At 55.6% G+C, this 15,495-nt stretch overlaps 1 protein-coding gene across 1 annotated transcript; it reads right to left on the reverse strand.

Annotated features, from left to right (window-relative positions):
- Positions 1-1,370: 1,370 nt before the first annotated feature.
- taf6 (TAF6 RNA polymerase II, TATA box binding protein (TBP)-associated factor) lies at positions 1,371-13,648 on the reverse strand (the record flags this gene model as incomplete). Its single annotated transcript, XM_042346689.1, is given in 13 exon segments — positions 1,371-1,877; positions 2,532-2,723; positions 4,083-4,256; positions 4,774-4,899; positions 7,586-7,660; positions 8,062-8,244; positions 9,192-9,293; positions 9,539-9,616; positions 10,251-10,393; positions 11,343-11,459; positions 12,470-12,526; positions 12,864-13,017; positions 13,562-13,648. Coding segments are annotated over 13 exon segments (1,800 nt in total), but the record flags the coding sequence as incomplete, so codon positions are not given.
- Between the last annotated feature and the right edge of the window lie 1,847 nt (positions 13,649-15,495).

The raw sequence follows: 15,495 nt of genomic DNA on the forward strand, positions 1-15,495 counted from the left end.
ACACAGACCAGACCAGGGTCCTCTCACACAGACCAGGGTCCTCTCACACAGACCAGACCAGGGTCCCTCTCACACAGACCGGACCAGGGTCCCTCTCACACAGACCAGACCAGGGTCCCTCTCACACAGACCAGACCAGGGATCCTCTCACACAGACCAGGGTCCCTCTCACACAGACCAGACCAGGGACCCTCTCACACAGACCAGACCAGGGTCCCTCTCACACAGACCAGAGTCCCTCTCACACAGACCAGACCAGGGTCCCTCTCACACAGACCAGACCAGGGTCCCTCTCACACAGACCAGAGTCACTTTCACACAGACCAGACCAGGGTCCTTCACACAGACCAGAGTCACTTTCACACAGACCAGACCAGGGTCCCTGTCACACAGACCAGAGTCTCTCTCACACAGACCAGACTAGACCAGGGTCCCTGTCACACAGACCAGACCAGGGTCCCTCTCACACAGGTCTTACTCCCCCAGCCTTATCCCCACACAGCACCCCAGGCCCCACTCACCCCCCACAGCCCTCGCCTGGTCTGCCGGCCGGAGCTGTCACTGGGAGACAAAGAGTGTATCTCGAGAGAGGCTGAGTTTTAGGACAAAGCTTTTTATTCTATAAATTGTGATACAATGGTTTAAAAATAAACAGCCCCCACCCTGGGCAATCCACAGCGTCTCGCTGCTCTCTCCCCTTACACCCAGCTGAAGCACCAAGTCACGGGCCTGACCCTGAGTTGTCACAGTTAGCGCTGTGGGGAGGGGCGGGGAAGAGGGAGGGGGGAGGGCGTCAGGCCGGACGAGTCAGAGTAACAAACTCTCTCTTTTACCCAAAGGATGAAATAAAACTGGCCATTTTCCTCAGGGTCCGTTTCCCCTCCTGGGTAAAGTGTCCACATTTTGGGAGATTCTCATAAAGAGGGCAACAAAATAATCAACTGACAATAGTTCAAGCATTCAAACCAACCTCATTCCATAGGCCACTAACCCCAACCCTACTCCATTGCCCCTTCACCCCAAACCCCACTGACCCCAACCACCTTGACCCCAATTCCACTAACCCTCAACCCACTCACCCCAACCCGAATGACCCCAACCCCACTGACACCCCAATCCGATGACCCCAAACCCCCCACTGCCCCAATCCCATTCCCCCAACCCCACTGACCCCCCAACCGCTGGCCCATCCTATTCCTCCCCACCCGACCCAAATTGCTCCAACTCCAACCAGATGAACCTCAACGTAACCCAGCTTCGCCTCCACTTAATGCCTCGAAACTTGGGTGATCCAACCCCACCCCGATGGACAATCAACCCAAAGCCACTCCAGACCCCTCCCCCCCCCAAACCCCCCTCACCCCCCACGCCCTCCCCCCCTCCCTGCCACCACCCCTTGTGGACACAGACATGGTGAGAGGGCGAGCAGTGCTGGGACCCAGAGGCCAGTAGCCTTCAGTTAAGATTGTGGATCAGGAGCTGTCACAAAGCTCTGAATAGGGAACATCACAGCGCGAGCCCCCAGCAGAGGCAGAGAGCGAGAGAGAGAGAGAGGCCTGGGGTAACTACTGCGATGGCCTGGGGGAGCCAGTGGCCCCCTGCGCCCCATCACTCTTCACGGCCTGTGGGCTGTCACTGGGCTCCTGCTTTACAGCCGAGACAGCTCCCGGGACAGTGTGTTGCTGCAGGGATTTGGGGCCGTGGGCTTTGCTGTCAGTGGCTGGCGGGAGGGAAACCACAATGTACTTGTGAATGTTACTGCTGGGCGCAGGCTGAGAGGCGCTGACCAGTTTAACTAATGGTTGAATACTCGGCACAGTGGTCGTGACCGGTGACGTGGTGGCAGTCCCACATGGTGTAGTACTCAGAGTTATTACCTAAAAAAAATAAAATAAAACAAATTGGGTTTCATTTGGGGTTGAAATCACCTGGCCCTCCCCTCTCTCTCTCTCAGCAAGACATCACACATACACACACAGAAACCACACATACAAACACCACACACACACAAGATACCCCACACGCAAGACACCCCACACACGCACATACACAAAAGACACCACACACACGCCACACAGCATACACCACACGTACAGACAGATACCCTCATCAATCTCCACACACCAGTAGAGACGGAGGGCAGCAAAGTTGCAGGTTCCTCCAGAGACAAGGCTGTGGGCAGGGGGGTGCTGATTGTGGTGTTAGTGGGTGGTGGGGGGGGCGGTCACTGTGTAACTACGTGTCTCCCCCACCCTCTGCCTTCCTCCCTCTCGGAGCTGCCAGACTTGTGAAACACACTCACAGCTTTGATTGAATGTCAGGCTCAATCGCCAGAGGCGAGAACCCAACCATCAACACAGGAGCAGACAGCAGCATCTCCTTACGTCATTGAAGAAGTGTTTTGGGACGTCCTCCTGACGTGAAAGGCACTATACAAATATAACCTGTTGTTGTTATTGTTGTGCTACAGACCAGAAACTTGTCTGCCACAGTGAGGTGTAAGGTGCTGAAGGTGAGGGAGCTTTTCTTACCTGCTGGCTGCTGGAGCTGGAGGCTGAGGACATGACGATGAATTTGGTGGCAGAGGCTGAGGGCTGAGTGGGAGTTGAGGGACGGGCAGAGACCAGGGTCTGCATGGGCAGCGCCAACGAACTGGGCACCTTGATAATACTGGGCGTCCGCGACGACTGCTGAGCCTGGGAGATGGTTAAGGTCGGGCGAGGCTACAGACGGAGAGAGAAGGAACTGGATTCAAACACAAGAGCTCAACTGTAATAACACATGAGGTGTCACTACAGGCGTTGACTTAACCAGAGCAGGAAGGACTTGTGGTGTTGTGGTATCTCAGTGAGGGCAGCCCAGTGTGTCTCTCTCTCTCTATATATATAGAGAGGGCAGCCCATTGTGTGTGTGTCTCTCTCTCTCTCTATATATAGTGAGGGCAGCCCAGTGTGTGTGTGTGTCTCTCTCTCTCTCTCTAGCGAGGGCAGCCCAGTGTGTGTGTCTCTCCCTCTCTCTCTCTAGTGAGGGCAGCCCAGTGTGTGTGTGTCTCTCTCTCTCTCTCTCTCTCTAGTGAGGGCAGCCCAGTGTGTCTCTCTCTCTCTATATATATAGTGAGGGCAGCCCATTGTGTGTGTGTGTGTCTCTCTCTCTCTCTTTAGTGAGGGCAGCCCAGTGTGTCTCTCTCTCTCTAATGAGGGCAGCCCAGTGTGTGTGTGTCTCTCTCTCTCTAGTGAGGGCAGCCCAGTGTGTGTGTCTCTCTCTCTCTCTCTAGTGAGGGCAGCCCAGTGTGTGTGTGTCTCTCTCTCTCTCTCTCTCTAGTGAGGGCATCCCAGTGTGTCTCTCTCTCTCTCTAGTGAGGGCAGCCCAGTATGTGTGTGTGTCTCTCTCTCTCTCTCTCTAGTGAGGGCATCCCAGTGTGAGTCTCTCTCTCTCTCTCCTCTAGTGAGGGCAGCCCAGTGTGTGTGTCTCTCTCTCTCTAGTGAGGGCATCCCAGTGTGTGTCTCTCGCTCTCTCTCTAGTGAGGGCAGCCCAGTGTGTGTGTCTCTCGCTCTCTCTCTAGTGAGGGCATCCCAGTGTGTGTCTCTCTCTCTCTCTCTATAGTGAGGGCAGCTCAGTGGTGGGGGTGGGCATGGGTGATGGTTACGGTGGGGCGGGGAGGCTGATATACCTATGTGATGGTCGGGGGGTGGGTTAGGGGTGAGTACTGTGTGATGGTCGGGGGTGAGGTGGGGGGTGAGTACCTGTGTGATGGTCGGGGGGTGAGGTGGGGGTGAGTGAGTACTGTGCAATGGTCGGGGGGGTGGGGTGGGAGGTGAGTGAGTACTGTGTGATGGTTGGGGGGGTGGGGTGAGAAGGGAATACGATGTGATGGTCGGGGGGTGGAGTGGGTGGTACCTGTGTGATGGTTGGGGGTGGGGTGGGTGGGACCTGTGTGATGGTCGGGGGGTGGGGTGGGTGGGACCTGTGTGATGGTCGGGGGGTGGGTGGACCTGTGTGATGGTCGGTGGGTGGGGTGGGTGGTACCTGTTAGATGGTCGGGGGGTACCTGTGTGATGGTCGGGGGGTGGGGTGGGGGGTACCTGTGTGATGGTCAGGGTGGTCCGGTTGACTTGCTGAGCCTGCATGGCAGCCTGGGCTCTGGCCTTGACCACGTGTGTGCACAGCATGGGCCCCAAGTAACCGTAATCTGATTTGTAGGCCTCCTGGTTGTCGGGCTGGGGGCGAATCTTTGCCACCACAGGAGCGCAGTGTTTCTGGGGAGACAGACAGGAACGCTGAGGGGGGGCTGACCCGCTTCCATCGAAGAAATAAAGAACTGGCGTTTTAATAACAGTCAATAATCCTCGCATTTGACACAGAGCCTAATCACGTCTTTGAGACGTCGCAAAGTATATTAAGGGATTAACCGGAGTGAGGGCGGGGTAACTGAACTTGAGGTACAGATCAGTCATGATCTTATAGAACGAAGGAACAGGCTGGAGGAGCTGAATGGCCTCCTCCTGTTCCTTGACAGCACACAGAGCACTGAAACCATCGAATCCGAGTTATGTGGCTCAGTTTGGCTCTTGTGATACACATTTGTGTGGTATTACCAGGCACCAGCCCCTACCAACGCACCCCCACACACCAGCAGCTCTCTCCCCCCTCCGCCACACATACACCAGCCGCTCTCTTGCCTCTCCCACCCCCAGGAACTCTCTCCCACCACCTACCCCCACATACCAGGCCCCTCCCCCCATACACACCACCCGCAGCTCTCTCCCCACATACCAGCAATAAGCTCTGTACGTGATCAGCTCCGATTTTATCAATGTTGCTGAGGACCGGCCCCTCCAGCACACTGCGGATCCTCTCGCCCTCAATCTGCAGTCTCTGGATGATCAGCGTCTTAATCACCTGTTATACACACACATTAGCGCACGCACAGATCGATGCACACACAAATCGACGCACACACGAACGCGTACTCATTCGAACACACAAAAATTAGCACACACATCAACACATAGGTTATCACACATTAGGAAGGATGTCAGGGCATTGGAGAGGATGCAGAGGAGATTGACCAGGAAGGTATCAGGAATGAGGGACTTCAGTTATCAGGAGAGGCGAGAGAAGCTCGGATTATTCTCCTGGGAGCAGAGAAGGTTAAGAGGAGACTTAATAGAAGTTTTCAAAATAATGAGGGGATTCAACAGGGTGAACAAGGAGAAACTATTCCCACCGGCGGGTGGGTCGGTAACCCGAGGACACCGGTTTAAAATAGTTGTCAAAAGAAACAGAGGGGAGGTGAGGAGAAATGTTTTCACACAGCGAGCTGTTGGGATCTGGAATGAGTGAGCTACATCTGGAGTGAGGCGAGGCCAGAGTGAGAAGGAATTGGGTGAGAGTGGGAATTAGGTGCAGAGGGGGAAGTATATCTTCTAAACAACTATAATACAAGAATAAATAGTGAGAGGAGGGAATGACCTGGCAGGTGATGTGTGAGGAATGTGGTATGCGGGAGTTGATGGAGGACAACCTGAGCCCCGGTGACTTCATCTGCAGCAAATGTCTGCAACTGAGGAAGCTCCAGCTCAGAATAGCTGAGCTGGAGTCTCAGGTGGAGACACTGTGCAGCATTAGAGATGGGGAGGGCTTCCTGGACAGTTTCATCCTGGAGCCAGACACTCCCATGAGTCCCAGGGATCATTCCGTTGCCAGCCATGGACAGGACTGGGTGACGGTCAGACAGGCGCGTAAGGGGACCCGAAAGAGAGGGGCAGAGGAACCCCAGGTTTTAACCTTGTCCAACAGGTATGAAATACTCACAACCTGTGTGGACAAGGAAGTTTGTGAGGAAGATGGCCAAACTTACCCCAACACCTCTATACAGGAGGCCACACAAAGGGGAATAGTCAGAAGGAATATAGTGGTGATTCGGGATGAGACAGTCAGGAAGACTGACACACTTTTCTGCAAGGAGACAAGACGACTCTGTTGCCTTCCTGGGGCCAGGGTGAAGGACGTCACTTCTGGGCTCGAGAAAAAGGATCAGTGTTTGGGCCTCAGCTATTTACAATTTACATCAATGACCTGGACAAGGACATTGAATGTAACGTATCTAAATTCACGGATGACACTAAACTCGGTGGGAGAGTGAGCTCTGAGGATGATGCAAAAAGATTGTAATGGGATATAGATAGTCGAGGGGAGTAGGCGAGTCGGTGGCAGATGGAATTTAATGTGGGGAAGTGTGAAGTTATTCACCTCAGTGGCAAAAATAGAAAAACAAATTATTTTCTAGAGGGGGAGAGATTAGATAGTATTAGTGTTCAGAGGGATTGGGGTGTCCTTGTACACCAGTCCCAAAAAGTTAGTTTGCAGTGCAGCAGCAACTAAGAAGGCGAACGGCAGTTAGCGTTCATTGCAAAAGGTTTAGAGTACAAGAGAGGGAAGTCTCACTGCAACTGTATAGGGCTTTGGTGAGACCGCACCGAGAGTATTGTGTGCAGTTTTGGTCCTTATTTAAAAAAGGACATATTTGCCCTCGAGGGGGTGCAGTGTAGATTCACTCAGTTAGTTCCTGGGATGAGGGAACTGACCTATGAGGATAGGCTGAATAAACGAGGGCTGTATTCTCCAGAGTACAGAAGAATTAGGGGAGATCTTATTGAAACATATAAGATCCTTAAAGGGCTGATAAAGTAGTCACTGAGGGTCTGTTTCCCCCAATAGGAGAATCTATAACCGGGGTCACAGCCTGAAAATTGAGGGTCAGCCTTTTAGAACAGAGTTGAGGAAACATTTCTTCACTCAGAGGGCAGTGAGTGTATGGAATTCACTCCCCAGAAGGGCTGTAGATGTCAGTCCTTGAACAGCTTCAAGGCTGAGACTGAGAGATTTTTAAAAAACAGAGGGATTGGGGGATATGGGGATAGGGCAGGTAATTAGAGTTCGGTCAGAAGATCATCCATGATCTTATCGAATGGCGGGGCAGTTCGAGGGGCCGAATGGCCGACTCCTGCTCCTAATTCTTATATTCTTATGGAATGCGTTGCCTGAAAGGCTGGTGGAAACCGATTCGATAACAGCTTTTAAGAGAGAAGCAGATAATTATTTAGGGAGGAAAAGTTTGCAGGGCTATGGGGAGAGAGCGTGGGAGTGGGGTTGATCAGGGCTATGGGGAGGGAGTGGGGCTGATCAGGGCTATGGGGGAGAGCGGGGAAGTGGGGTTGATCAGGGCTGTGGGGAGAGTGTGGGGGAGTGGGGTTGGTCAGGGCTGTGGGGAGAGTGTGGGGGAGTGCGGCTGATCAGGGCTATGGGGGAGAGCGGGGAAGTGGGGTTGATCAGGGCTGTGGGAGAGTGTGGGGGAGTGGGGTTGATTTGGAAACTCTTTTCAAATAGTCGGCACAGACACGATGGGCCAAATGGCCTCTTTCTGTGCTGTATAATCCTATGATTCTTCTATGATTAACACACATTAACACACAGATACACTAACACGGGTGTAACAGGTGTAATACATGGAGAGATGGGGAAGAGGAAGAGGGATGGAGAAAAGGAGAGAGTCAGGAGTGGGAGGGAGGTCCACATCACTTACGTCATGTCCCAGCTCAGCCAGTCCTGCGATGCAGCCATAACGTGTTGTCCAGGGAGTCTTGTCATCCAGCCAGCTCTGAGAGAGAGAGAGAGAGAGAGAGAGAGAGTGAAGAGAAGAGAGAGAGAGAGTGAAGAGGAGGGAGAGAGAGTGAGAGGAGCAAGTAGAGGGGCAGAGAGAGGAAAGGGGGGCATAGCACCACAAATGGGGGCGAGGGGCGACTCGCTGGGAGCGGGGGGGCTCACCGGGGCGTTCGCTGTGGGCGGGGGGTCGCTGGGGGCAGGGGTCGCTGGTCGCTGGGATCGCTGGGGTTGGGGTCGCTGGGTGGGGGTCGCTGGGGTTGGGGTCGCTGGGTCGCTGGGGGCGGGGGTCGCTGGGGGGGGTCGCTGGGGTCGGGGTCGCTGGGGGTGGGGGTCGCTGGGGGTGGGGATCGCTGGGGGTGGGGGTCGCTCTGGCGGGGGAGTGGGGGGTGGGTGTACCTTGGTGAAGGTCTTGGTGATGCGGGACTGGATGTTGTTGGTGGTGGTGCTGAAGTTCTTGCAGATCTGAGCCATCAGACGGGCAGCGAAGTCCCTCAGTGCCCAGTGATTGTCCACGTCCGGCCTGAGGCACAGCTGCCGACTCACAATACAGGTCACCACTGCGGGGATCAGCTCGTGTAGCTGGGGAGGGAGGGGTTAAACAGCTCCGTCACCCCCCAGACAGGCAGACAGACAGACAGAAGACAAGACAGCCACCCATACACAGGCCTCGGCTGAAGCTCACTCACGGGCACACAAGTTGCACACACACACACACACGCGCACTCACACTGATCCACTGAGCACCACCTGACAGCCACTGAGCTGGAACTGGGGAACAGCTCACCCCCCCACCCCCAGCCCAGCACCCCCCCCCCCACCCCCCACCCCCAGCCCAGCACCCCCCACCCCCAGCCCAGCACCCCCCCACCCCCAGCGAACTCCCACCCCCAGCCCAGCCCCGACCAACAGCCCGACCCCTCCCCACCCACAGCCCTGCCCCCCCCACCAGCCCAGCCCGGCAGTTAGTTGGATGATAAGCAGGTTGGAGGGATACAGAGGTGCCGAGGGCATGAAGGGATCTGAAAACGAGACCGAGGATCTTCAAATTGATCTCAAGCCGAGCCTAGAGCTCACAGACCGGCCCATCAGCAGGGACTGGAAGGGCCGACCAGTCACTGGGGGTCAGGGAATCCTCCCCCTCAGCTCCTGGTAACCCCACAGCCAAAGCCCCAACTAACTAACGGGGAGGGGGGTCCTCGCTGGACAAGCAGCGGGAAAGCTCGGCCACACAGCGCTCTCTCTCTCTCTCTGTCTCTCGATGGCTGAGCTGTGTGTGGGTTTAGTTGGTTAGACCCCAACAGTTACCCTTCAACACACACTCTGGGCTCCCCCCAAAGCCTTGGCTCTCGCCAACCTGCGCCTAATACTCTCTATGTAAGATTGTGTAAGCAGGAGGCGTCCCTCAGGGAGAGAGTGTGTAGGTGGAACTCTCTGTGGAGTGTGGAGACGATACACAGTGGAGAGGTCCTGCGGTGTGGTGTCGAGCTGACCAAGCTGGGCACAGGGGAGGGAGGGGAATTACTTACGTATTTCTCCAGGTAGAGTGTGGGGTTATCCATCAATGCCTTCACCATCCGCATCAGGTAGATCAGCAACGCCAGGTTATTCTGCACCACATTCACACGCACCTGAGACACAGCGAGAGACAGTGAAGGGAGGCAGGGAGGCGGGGAGCAGGGAGGCGGGGAGCAGGGAGGCGGGGAGCAGGGAGGCGGGGAGCAGGGAGCCGGGGAGGCAGGGAGGACGGAGGCAGGGAGCAGGGAGGCAGGGGGTAGGGGGAGGGAGCAGGGGGAGGGGGGAGGGGCAGGGAGGGAGGGGGCAGGGAGGGGGGGCAGGGGAGAGGGAGGTAGGGAGGAGCTCACACAGGACTCACCCCCTCTGATATGAAAGTGCTGAACCTGGGCAGCATCTGGTACAGCCCGGGATCAGCAGCGATGCTCTGTAGGGCTTCCTGAGGACACAGCGAACGAGGGTCAGTGTGCACTCAGCCCCTCCCCCTAACACAGCCCACCCCGACACCCCACAAACCCCTCCGCACTCAGCCCCTCCCCTAACACAGCCCACCCCGACACCCCACAAAACCCTCCGCACTCAGCCCCTCCCCCTAACACAGCCCACCCCGACACCCCACAAACCCCTCCGCACTCAGCCCCTCCCCCTAACACAGCCCACCCCGACACCCCACAAACCCCTCCGCACTCAGCCCCTCCCCCTAACACAGCCCACCCCGACACCCCACAAACCCCTCCGCACTCAGCCCCTCCCCCTAACACAGCCCACCCCGACACCCCACAAACCCCTCCGCACTCAGCCCCTCCCCCTAACACAGCCCACCCTGACACCCCACATCCCAAACACCGCTCCCTACACCCCAATCAGCCCCTCCCCCACATCCCAATCAGCCCCTCCCCCCACATCAAAATCAGCCCCTCCCCCTACACCCCAATCAGCCCCTCCCCTGCACCCCAATCAGCCCCTCCCCCTACACCCCAATCAGCCCCTCCCTGAACACAGAACCTCCCCAACACGTGACTCAGCCCCTCCCTGACACTCACAGCCACTCCCCCCCCCCGAGGTGCCCTCACCGCTCGCTTGGCCTCACAGGAGCCCACACAGGCCTCGGTGATCTCCTTGTAGTACAGCTGCTGCTCCACTGACAGCTCGTGGGTGGTCCTTGGCTTCAGCTTCAGGACCCCGCCCTCCAGCAGCGACTTCTTCTTTTCTTTCCCTGAGACACAGCATCGTCACACCCCAAACAATACAGCGCCCCTCGCCCGGGGGTGTCCCGGAGAGCTTCACCGTGGGGCAGCTCGACACTGAGCCGAGGGGAGTGGGGGGGTGACCGTCGGCGCGGTCAAATAGGAAGGTCTTCGTTCACGACCTAAAGATGGGGTAGGAAGGGGCAAGGCGGAGGGAGGGATAAAGGGTGAGAGTGACAAGAATTTCGGGGAGTAGTGGCTGATAGCGGGCCGCCAATGGTGGATCGGAGGGGACGAGGGGCGTGCAGAAGGCCGGAGCCAGTTGAGCGGAGGCAGTTAGTTGGATGATAAGCAGGTTGGAGGGATACAGAGGTGCCGAGGGCATGAAGGGATCTGAAAACGAGACCGAGGATCTTCAAATTGATCTCAAGCCGAGCCTAGAGCTCACAGCCCGGCCCATCAGCAGGGACTGGAAGGGCCGACCAGTCACTGGGGGTCAGGGAATCCTCCCCCTCAGCTCCTGGTAACCCCACAGCCAAAGCCCCAACTAACTAACTAACTAACGGGGAGGGGGGTCCTCGCTGGACAAGCAGCGGGAAAGCTCGGCCACACAGCGCTCTCTCTCTCTCTCTCTCTCTCTCTCTCGATGGCTGAGCTGTGTGTGGGTTTAGTTGGTTAGACCCCAACAGTTACCCCCCAACACACTCTGGGTTCCCCGCAAAGCCTTGGCTCTCGCCAACCTGCGCCTAATACTCTCCGGAATTAGGTAATCGGGGGGCGTCCCTCCAGGGAGAGAGAGAGAGGGAGAGAGTGCAGTCCATTCCCGCAATCTATCTTTGGGATTTCCAGGTGTAGGGAAAACGTGGAATTCTCAGCCCAGTTTGGTGACTCTTAAGCAACGATGACGGGTTTCCACGTGAGTCAATTCACCCACTGGGCAAAAATAAAAAATACACCAACACAGTGATGCCCTCTGACCTTTATCCACAGCTCCTGCTCCTTGCCCTTTGACCTTGGCTTGACCATCCTCCTCCTGTCCGGGTTTGATGACCTTCAGGGGCTCCGTAGACTCGAGTTTCTGCTGTTCTTTGGGAGCTGAATGTGGGCCAGAGAGAGCGTTCAGTAACCGCAGAACAACTGACAGCACCTCCACTCCCTTTACAGCCCCTTTACAGCAATAACAATAATAATCCTTGCATTTGATACAGCCCCTTATCACATCGTTGAGACGTCTCAAAGCGCTTCACAGTGCAGTGTAGTTACTGTATATTTTGTGGGCGAAACCACAGCAACCAATTGCGCACAGCAGTGTCCCACAAACAGTCATGGTTTGAGTCACTAAATTATTATTTCTTTTTATCACCATGACATGCTGAGTGCTCAGTCATTGTACCGAGACAGCAATGAAGGTCGTCGGAGGAATGTGGAGCAGAATTATCTGAGGAGTCATTGCTGGGTTCTTGCTTTTTAATTAATTAAAATTAAAAAAAGGTTCCTACTTACTGCTGAATAAACAGGCGTGTGTGTGGATAAGGCAACTTGCCCAACGTTTCGCCCTGATCTGCCCAGGAATCGAACCCGGGTCCTCTCGCTTGTGAGGCAAGTGCTCTCACCGTTGATCTGCAGGACTCCACGTGTGTGTATTTACTCACAGAAAAGCTTGTGTGTGTATGTACACAGAAGCGGGGACATACATGCACGTGACGACACAGGGAAAGGGAGGTAAACTCAAGACTAATCTGCGTAAACACTACTGCAGTGAGCGAGTAGTAAACATATGGAACAGGCTCCCTCGGGAGATACTGGAAGCAGAAAGTGGATTTTTTCAAAAGCAAATGAGATAGATTTCTGTTAGGAAATAATATCTGGGGCATACACAGGATATAGTTTGGGACACGCCACGGCAAGCCAGGATGGTGGAAGGCCAACTAGATGGACCTTGGTCTTCTTTCGCCAGCAAATTCTTATGTTTTTTTTATGAGCGTATGCACTATTTAATTGGTCTGGGATTCACACAGGAGCCCGACACAGTTCACACACCCACCCACACACACACCCACACACACACCCACACACCCACCCGCACACATCACCTGCAACCTTACCTGGCGGTGGGTTCTCTGGAATGGCGGGCTGCACTCCTTCAATGCTTAACCAATGGGCTGTAACAGATGACAGTTTTCTTTTGCAAACATTGCCATTTACACTGTACACCGCGCTCAGTGCCCGACCTCCCTGAGCTCCACTGCCCCCCTCCCACCGTCATTCCCATGGCTGGGATTCCCTGTGGGCCGCCCTGCTGTCCTGGGAGGATTGACGGTCCAGACTTGGTTTAAGGTCCCAACCAGTGTCTCCTTAAGTTTTCCCCACTGCGGATCCCTCCCCCACACGTATCCCCTAGCCTTCCCCCACCTTCATAACCCCCCCCCCCACCCCACTCCCGTGGTCTCCTCCCCTCACATCCGTGGTGCCTTCCCCCGTCTCCCTCCCCCCTCTCACCTTTCAGACAGACGTCGAGAGGCACCCGGGGGAGGGGGGTGTTGATGATGTCACTCAGGTCTACCTCTTTCTCCTCATAGAAGTAGAGCTCGCGGCCCCCCCCACTGGCATAGCGGAACGGGATAAACTCCTGCGCGTGGAACCCGTACAGCGGCTGCCAGACAGTGAGAGCGACACGTTAAACCCCAGCCCAGCCCAGCGAGGGAGAGCAGCCAGACCCCCACAGCACTGCCCTCTACATCTCCTTGTGAGCAATGTGAGAGGCACAGCATTTGATATCGCACCTTATCACGTCATCGAGAGTCTCGTAGCGCTTCACAGAACACATTGTAAAGCGTAGTGACTGTGTTCTTTGTGGGGAAACGCGGCAGCCGGTTTGTCAGGTTCTCCCACAAGTAGCTATGGATTGAGCATTATCTGGGGGGGGGGGGAATTGTTGGCCGAGAGAGAGAGAGAGAGAGAGAGAGAGAGAGAGAGAAAAACTCCCCTCTCTTTTGGAATAGCGTCACGGAAGACCTTTAACATCCACCTGAACAGGCAGACGGAGAATGAGGTTTAACGTCTCATCCAAAGGCCGGCCTCTCCGATGATGCAGAAACCCCAGCGAGGCTGCCTCAATTGATCCCCTTTCCCCCAACAAAGCCGGTGAGCTGGACTGCGGAGGGGGGGGGAGGTGATTACAAAGCGCTGTTCAGCACCTCCACATTTTTCAGTTTGAGAGCGTAGTCGATGTCCACTGTGCTCAGCCTTTTCCTCTTCCCGTGGTGCATAAACTTCAGGGCATCCTGCGGGCAAACAGCCTCATCAGCCTCCGCAAGAGCATCAAACACACAGCCAACATACACACAGCCCCCACCTCCACACGCAGCTAACATACACAGCCCCCGCCTCCACACACACAGCCCCCGCCTCCACACCAACACAGCTCAACATACACAGCCCCCGCCTCCACACACAGTCAACATACACCACTACACCAGCCCCCCCCACCTCCACACACACAGCCAACATACACACAGCCCCCACCTCCACACACACAGCCAACATACACAGCCCCCACCTCCACACACAGCCAACATACACAGCCCCCACCTCCACACACAGCCAACATACACACAGCCCCCACTTCCACACACACAGCCAACATACACAGCCCCCGCCTCCACACACAGCCATACACACAGCCCCACCTCCACACACAGCCAACAACACACAGCCCCCACCTCCACCACACAGCCAACATACACACAGCCCCCACCTCCCACCCACCACACCAACATACACACAGCCTCCCACCTCCACACACACAGCCAACATACACACAGCCCTCCACCCCCACCACACCACCACACAACATACCAGCCCCCACCTCCACACACACAGCCAACATACAACAACAACAAGATTCCATTTATAGAGCGCCTTTCACGTCGGGAGGACGTCCCAAAGCATTGGATAGTTGGGTCAGGACCCGAGTATTGGGGGGGAAATGGTCAGGGGGAGGGAGCAAGGAGGGGGGAGATGGTGAGGGTGAGGGGAGGGAAGGGAGGGGGCGAGGAGGGGGGTAGAGAGTCGAGAGCGGTGCTGAAGGCTGAAGGTCAAAGAGAAAGGCCTTGAGACCGCCTTGAAGGAGGAAAGGGAGGAAGCGTCGAAGGCACTGGGGATGGAGTTCCAGAGCCTCGGGGCTGAGAGGCTGAAGGCCACCGATGGTCGGGCGGTTGGGGCGGGGAATGGGGGGCCGACCAGAGCCGGAGGGACGGAGGGTACGAGGGGGTACGTGGGGGGATAGTAGGTCGAAGAGGGAGGAGGGAGCGAGGCCGGGAATGGCCGTGTAGGTGAGGATGAGGAGCTTGAATTCAACATACACACAGCCCCCACCTCCACACCCACAGCCCCCACCTCCACACACACAGCTACATACACACAGCCCCACCTCCACACAGCCAACATACACACAGCCCCCACCTCCACACAGCCCCCACCTCCACACACACAGCTAACATACACACAGCCCCCACCTTCACACACACAGCCCCCACCCACACACACAGCTAACATACACACAGCCTCCACCTCCACACAGACAGTAACATACACACAGCCCCCACCGCCACACACAGCCAACATACACACAGCCCCCACCTCCACACGCACAACCAACATACACACAGCCCCCACCTTACACACACAGCGGAGGGGCGCAGACTGTGTGAGTTTGTGTAGTGTCGGACTGTGTGTGTATGTTGTGTATGCAGTGTGTGTATGTACAGTGTGCGTATGACGTGTGTGTAAAAGTAACTGAGGTGACATACATAGTTTACTACTCGGATGAAATCCATTTCAGTGTAAACCTGCCCTGCTATACATATATATGTTGGATGTATTATAAGTGTTTTAATATCTGTTAACAGAATATATATATATAGAGGGAAAGATTTTGTTATAGCAAAGTTTTTTTATTTTCAGGGATTATTACCTCCAGGAAGATTCCAAGCTGAACCTGGGTTTCAGTCCATTGGCAAACTGGCTCCCTGAAAGGCTTTGCGATTTTAAGGTAAAATGGGGACAGGATTTCAGCATTCCTCTCCACATTAAAACCTTTGGTCGGGGCTTAAATACCGTAGCTGCCGGT

The sequence above is a fragment of the Callorhinchus milii genome, unplaced genomic scaffold (genome assembly GCF_018977255.1).
Source record: "Callorhinchus milii isolate IMCB2004 unplaced genomic scaffold, IMCB_Cmil_1.0 Scaffold1336, whole genome shotgun sequence".
NCBI classification, from domain to species: domain Eukaryota; kingdom Metazoa; phylum Chordata; class Chondrichthyes; order Chimaeriformes; family Callorhinchidae; genus Callorhinchus; species Callorhinchus milii.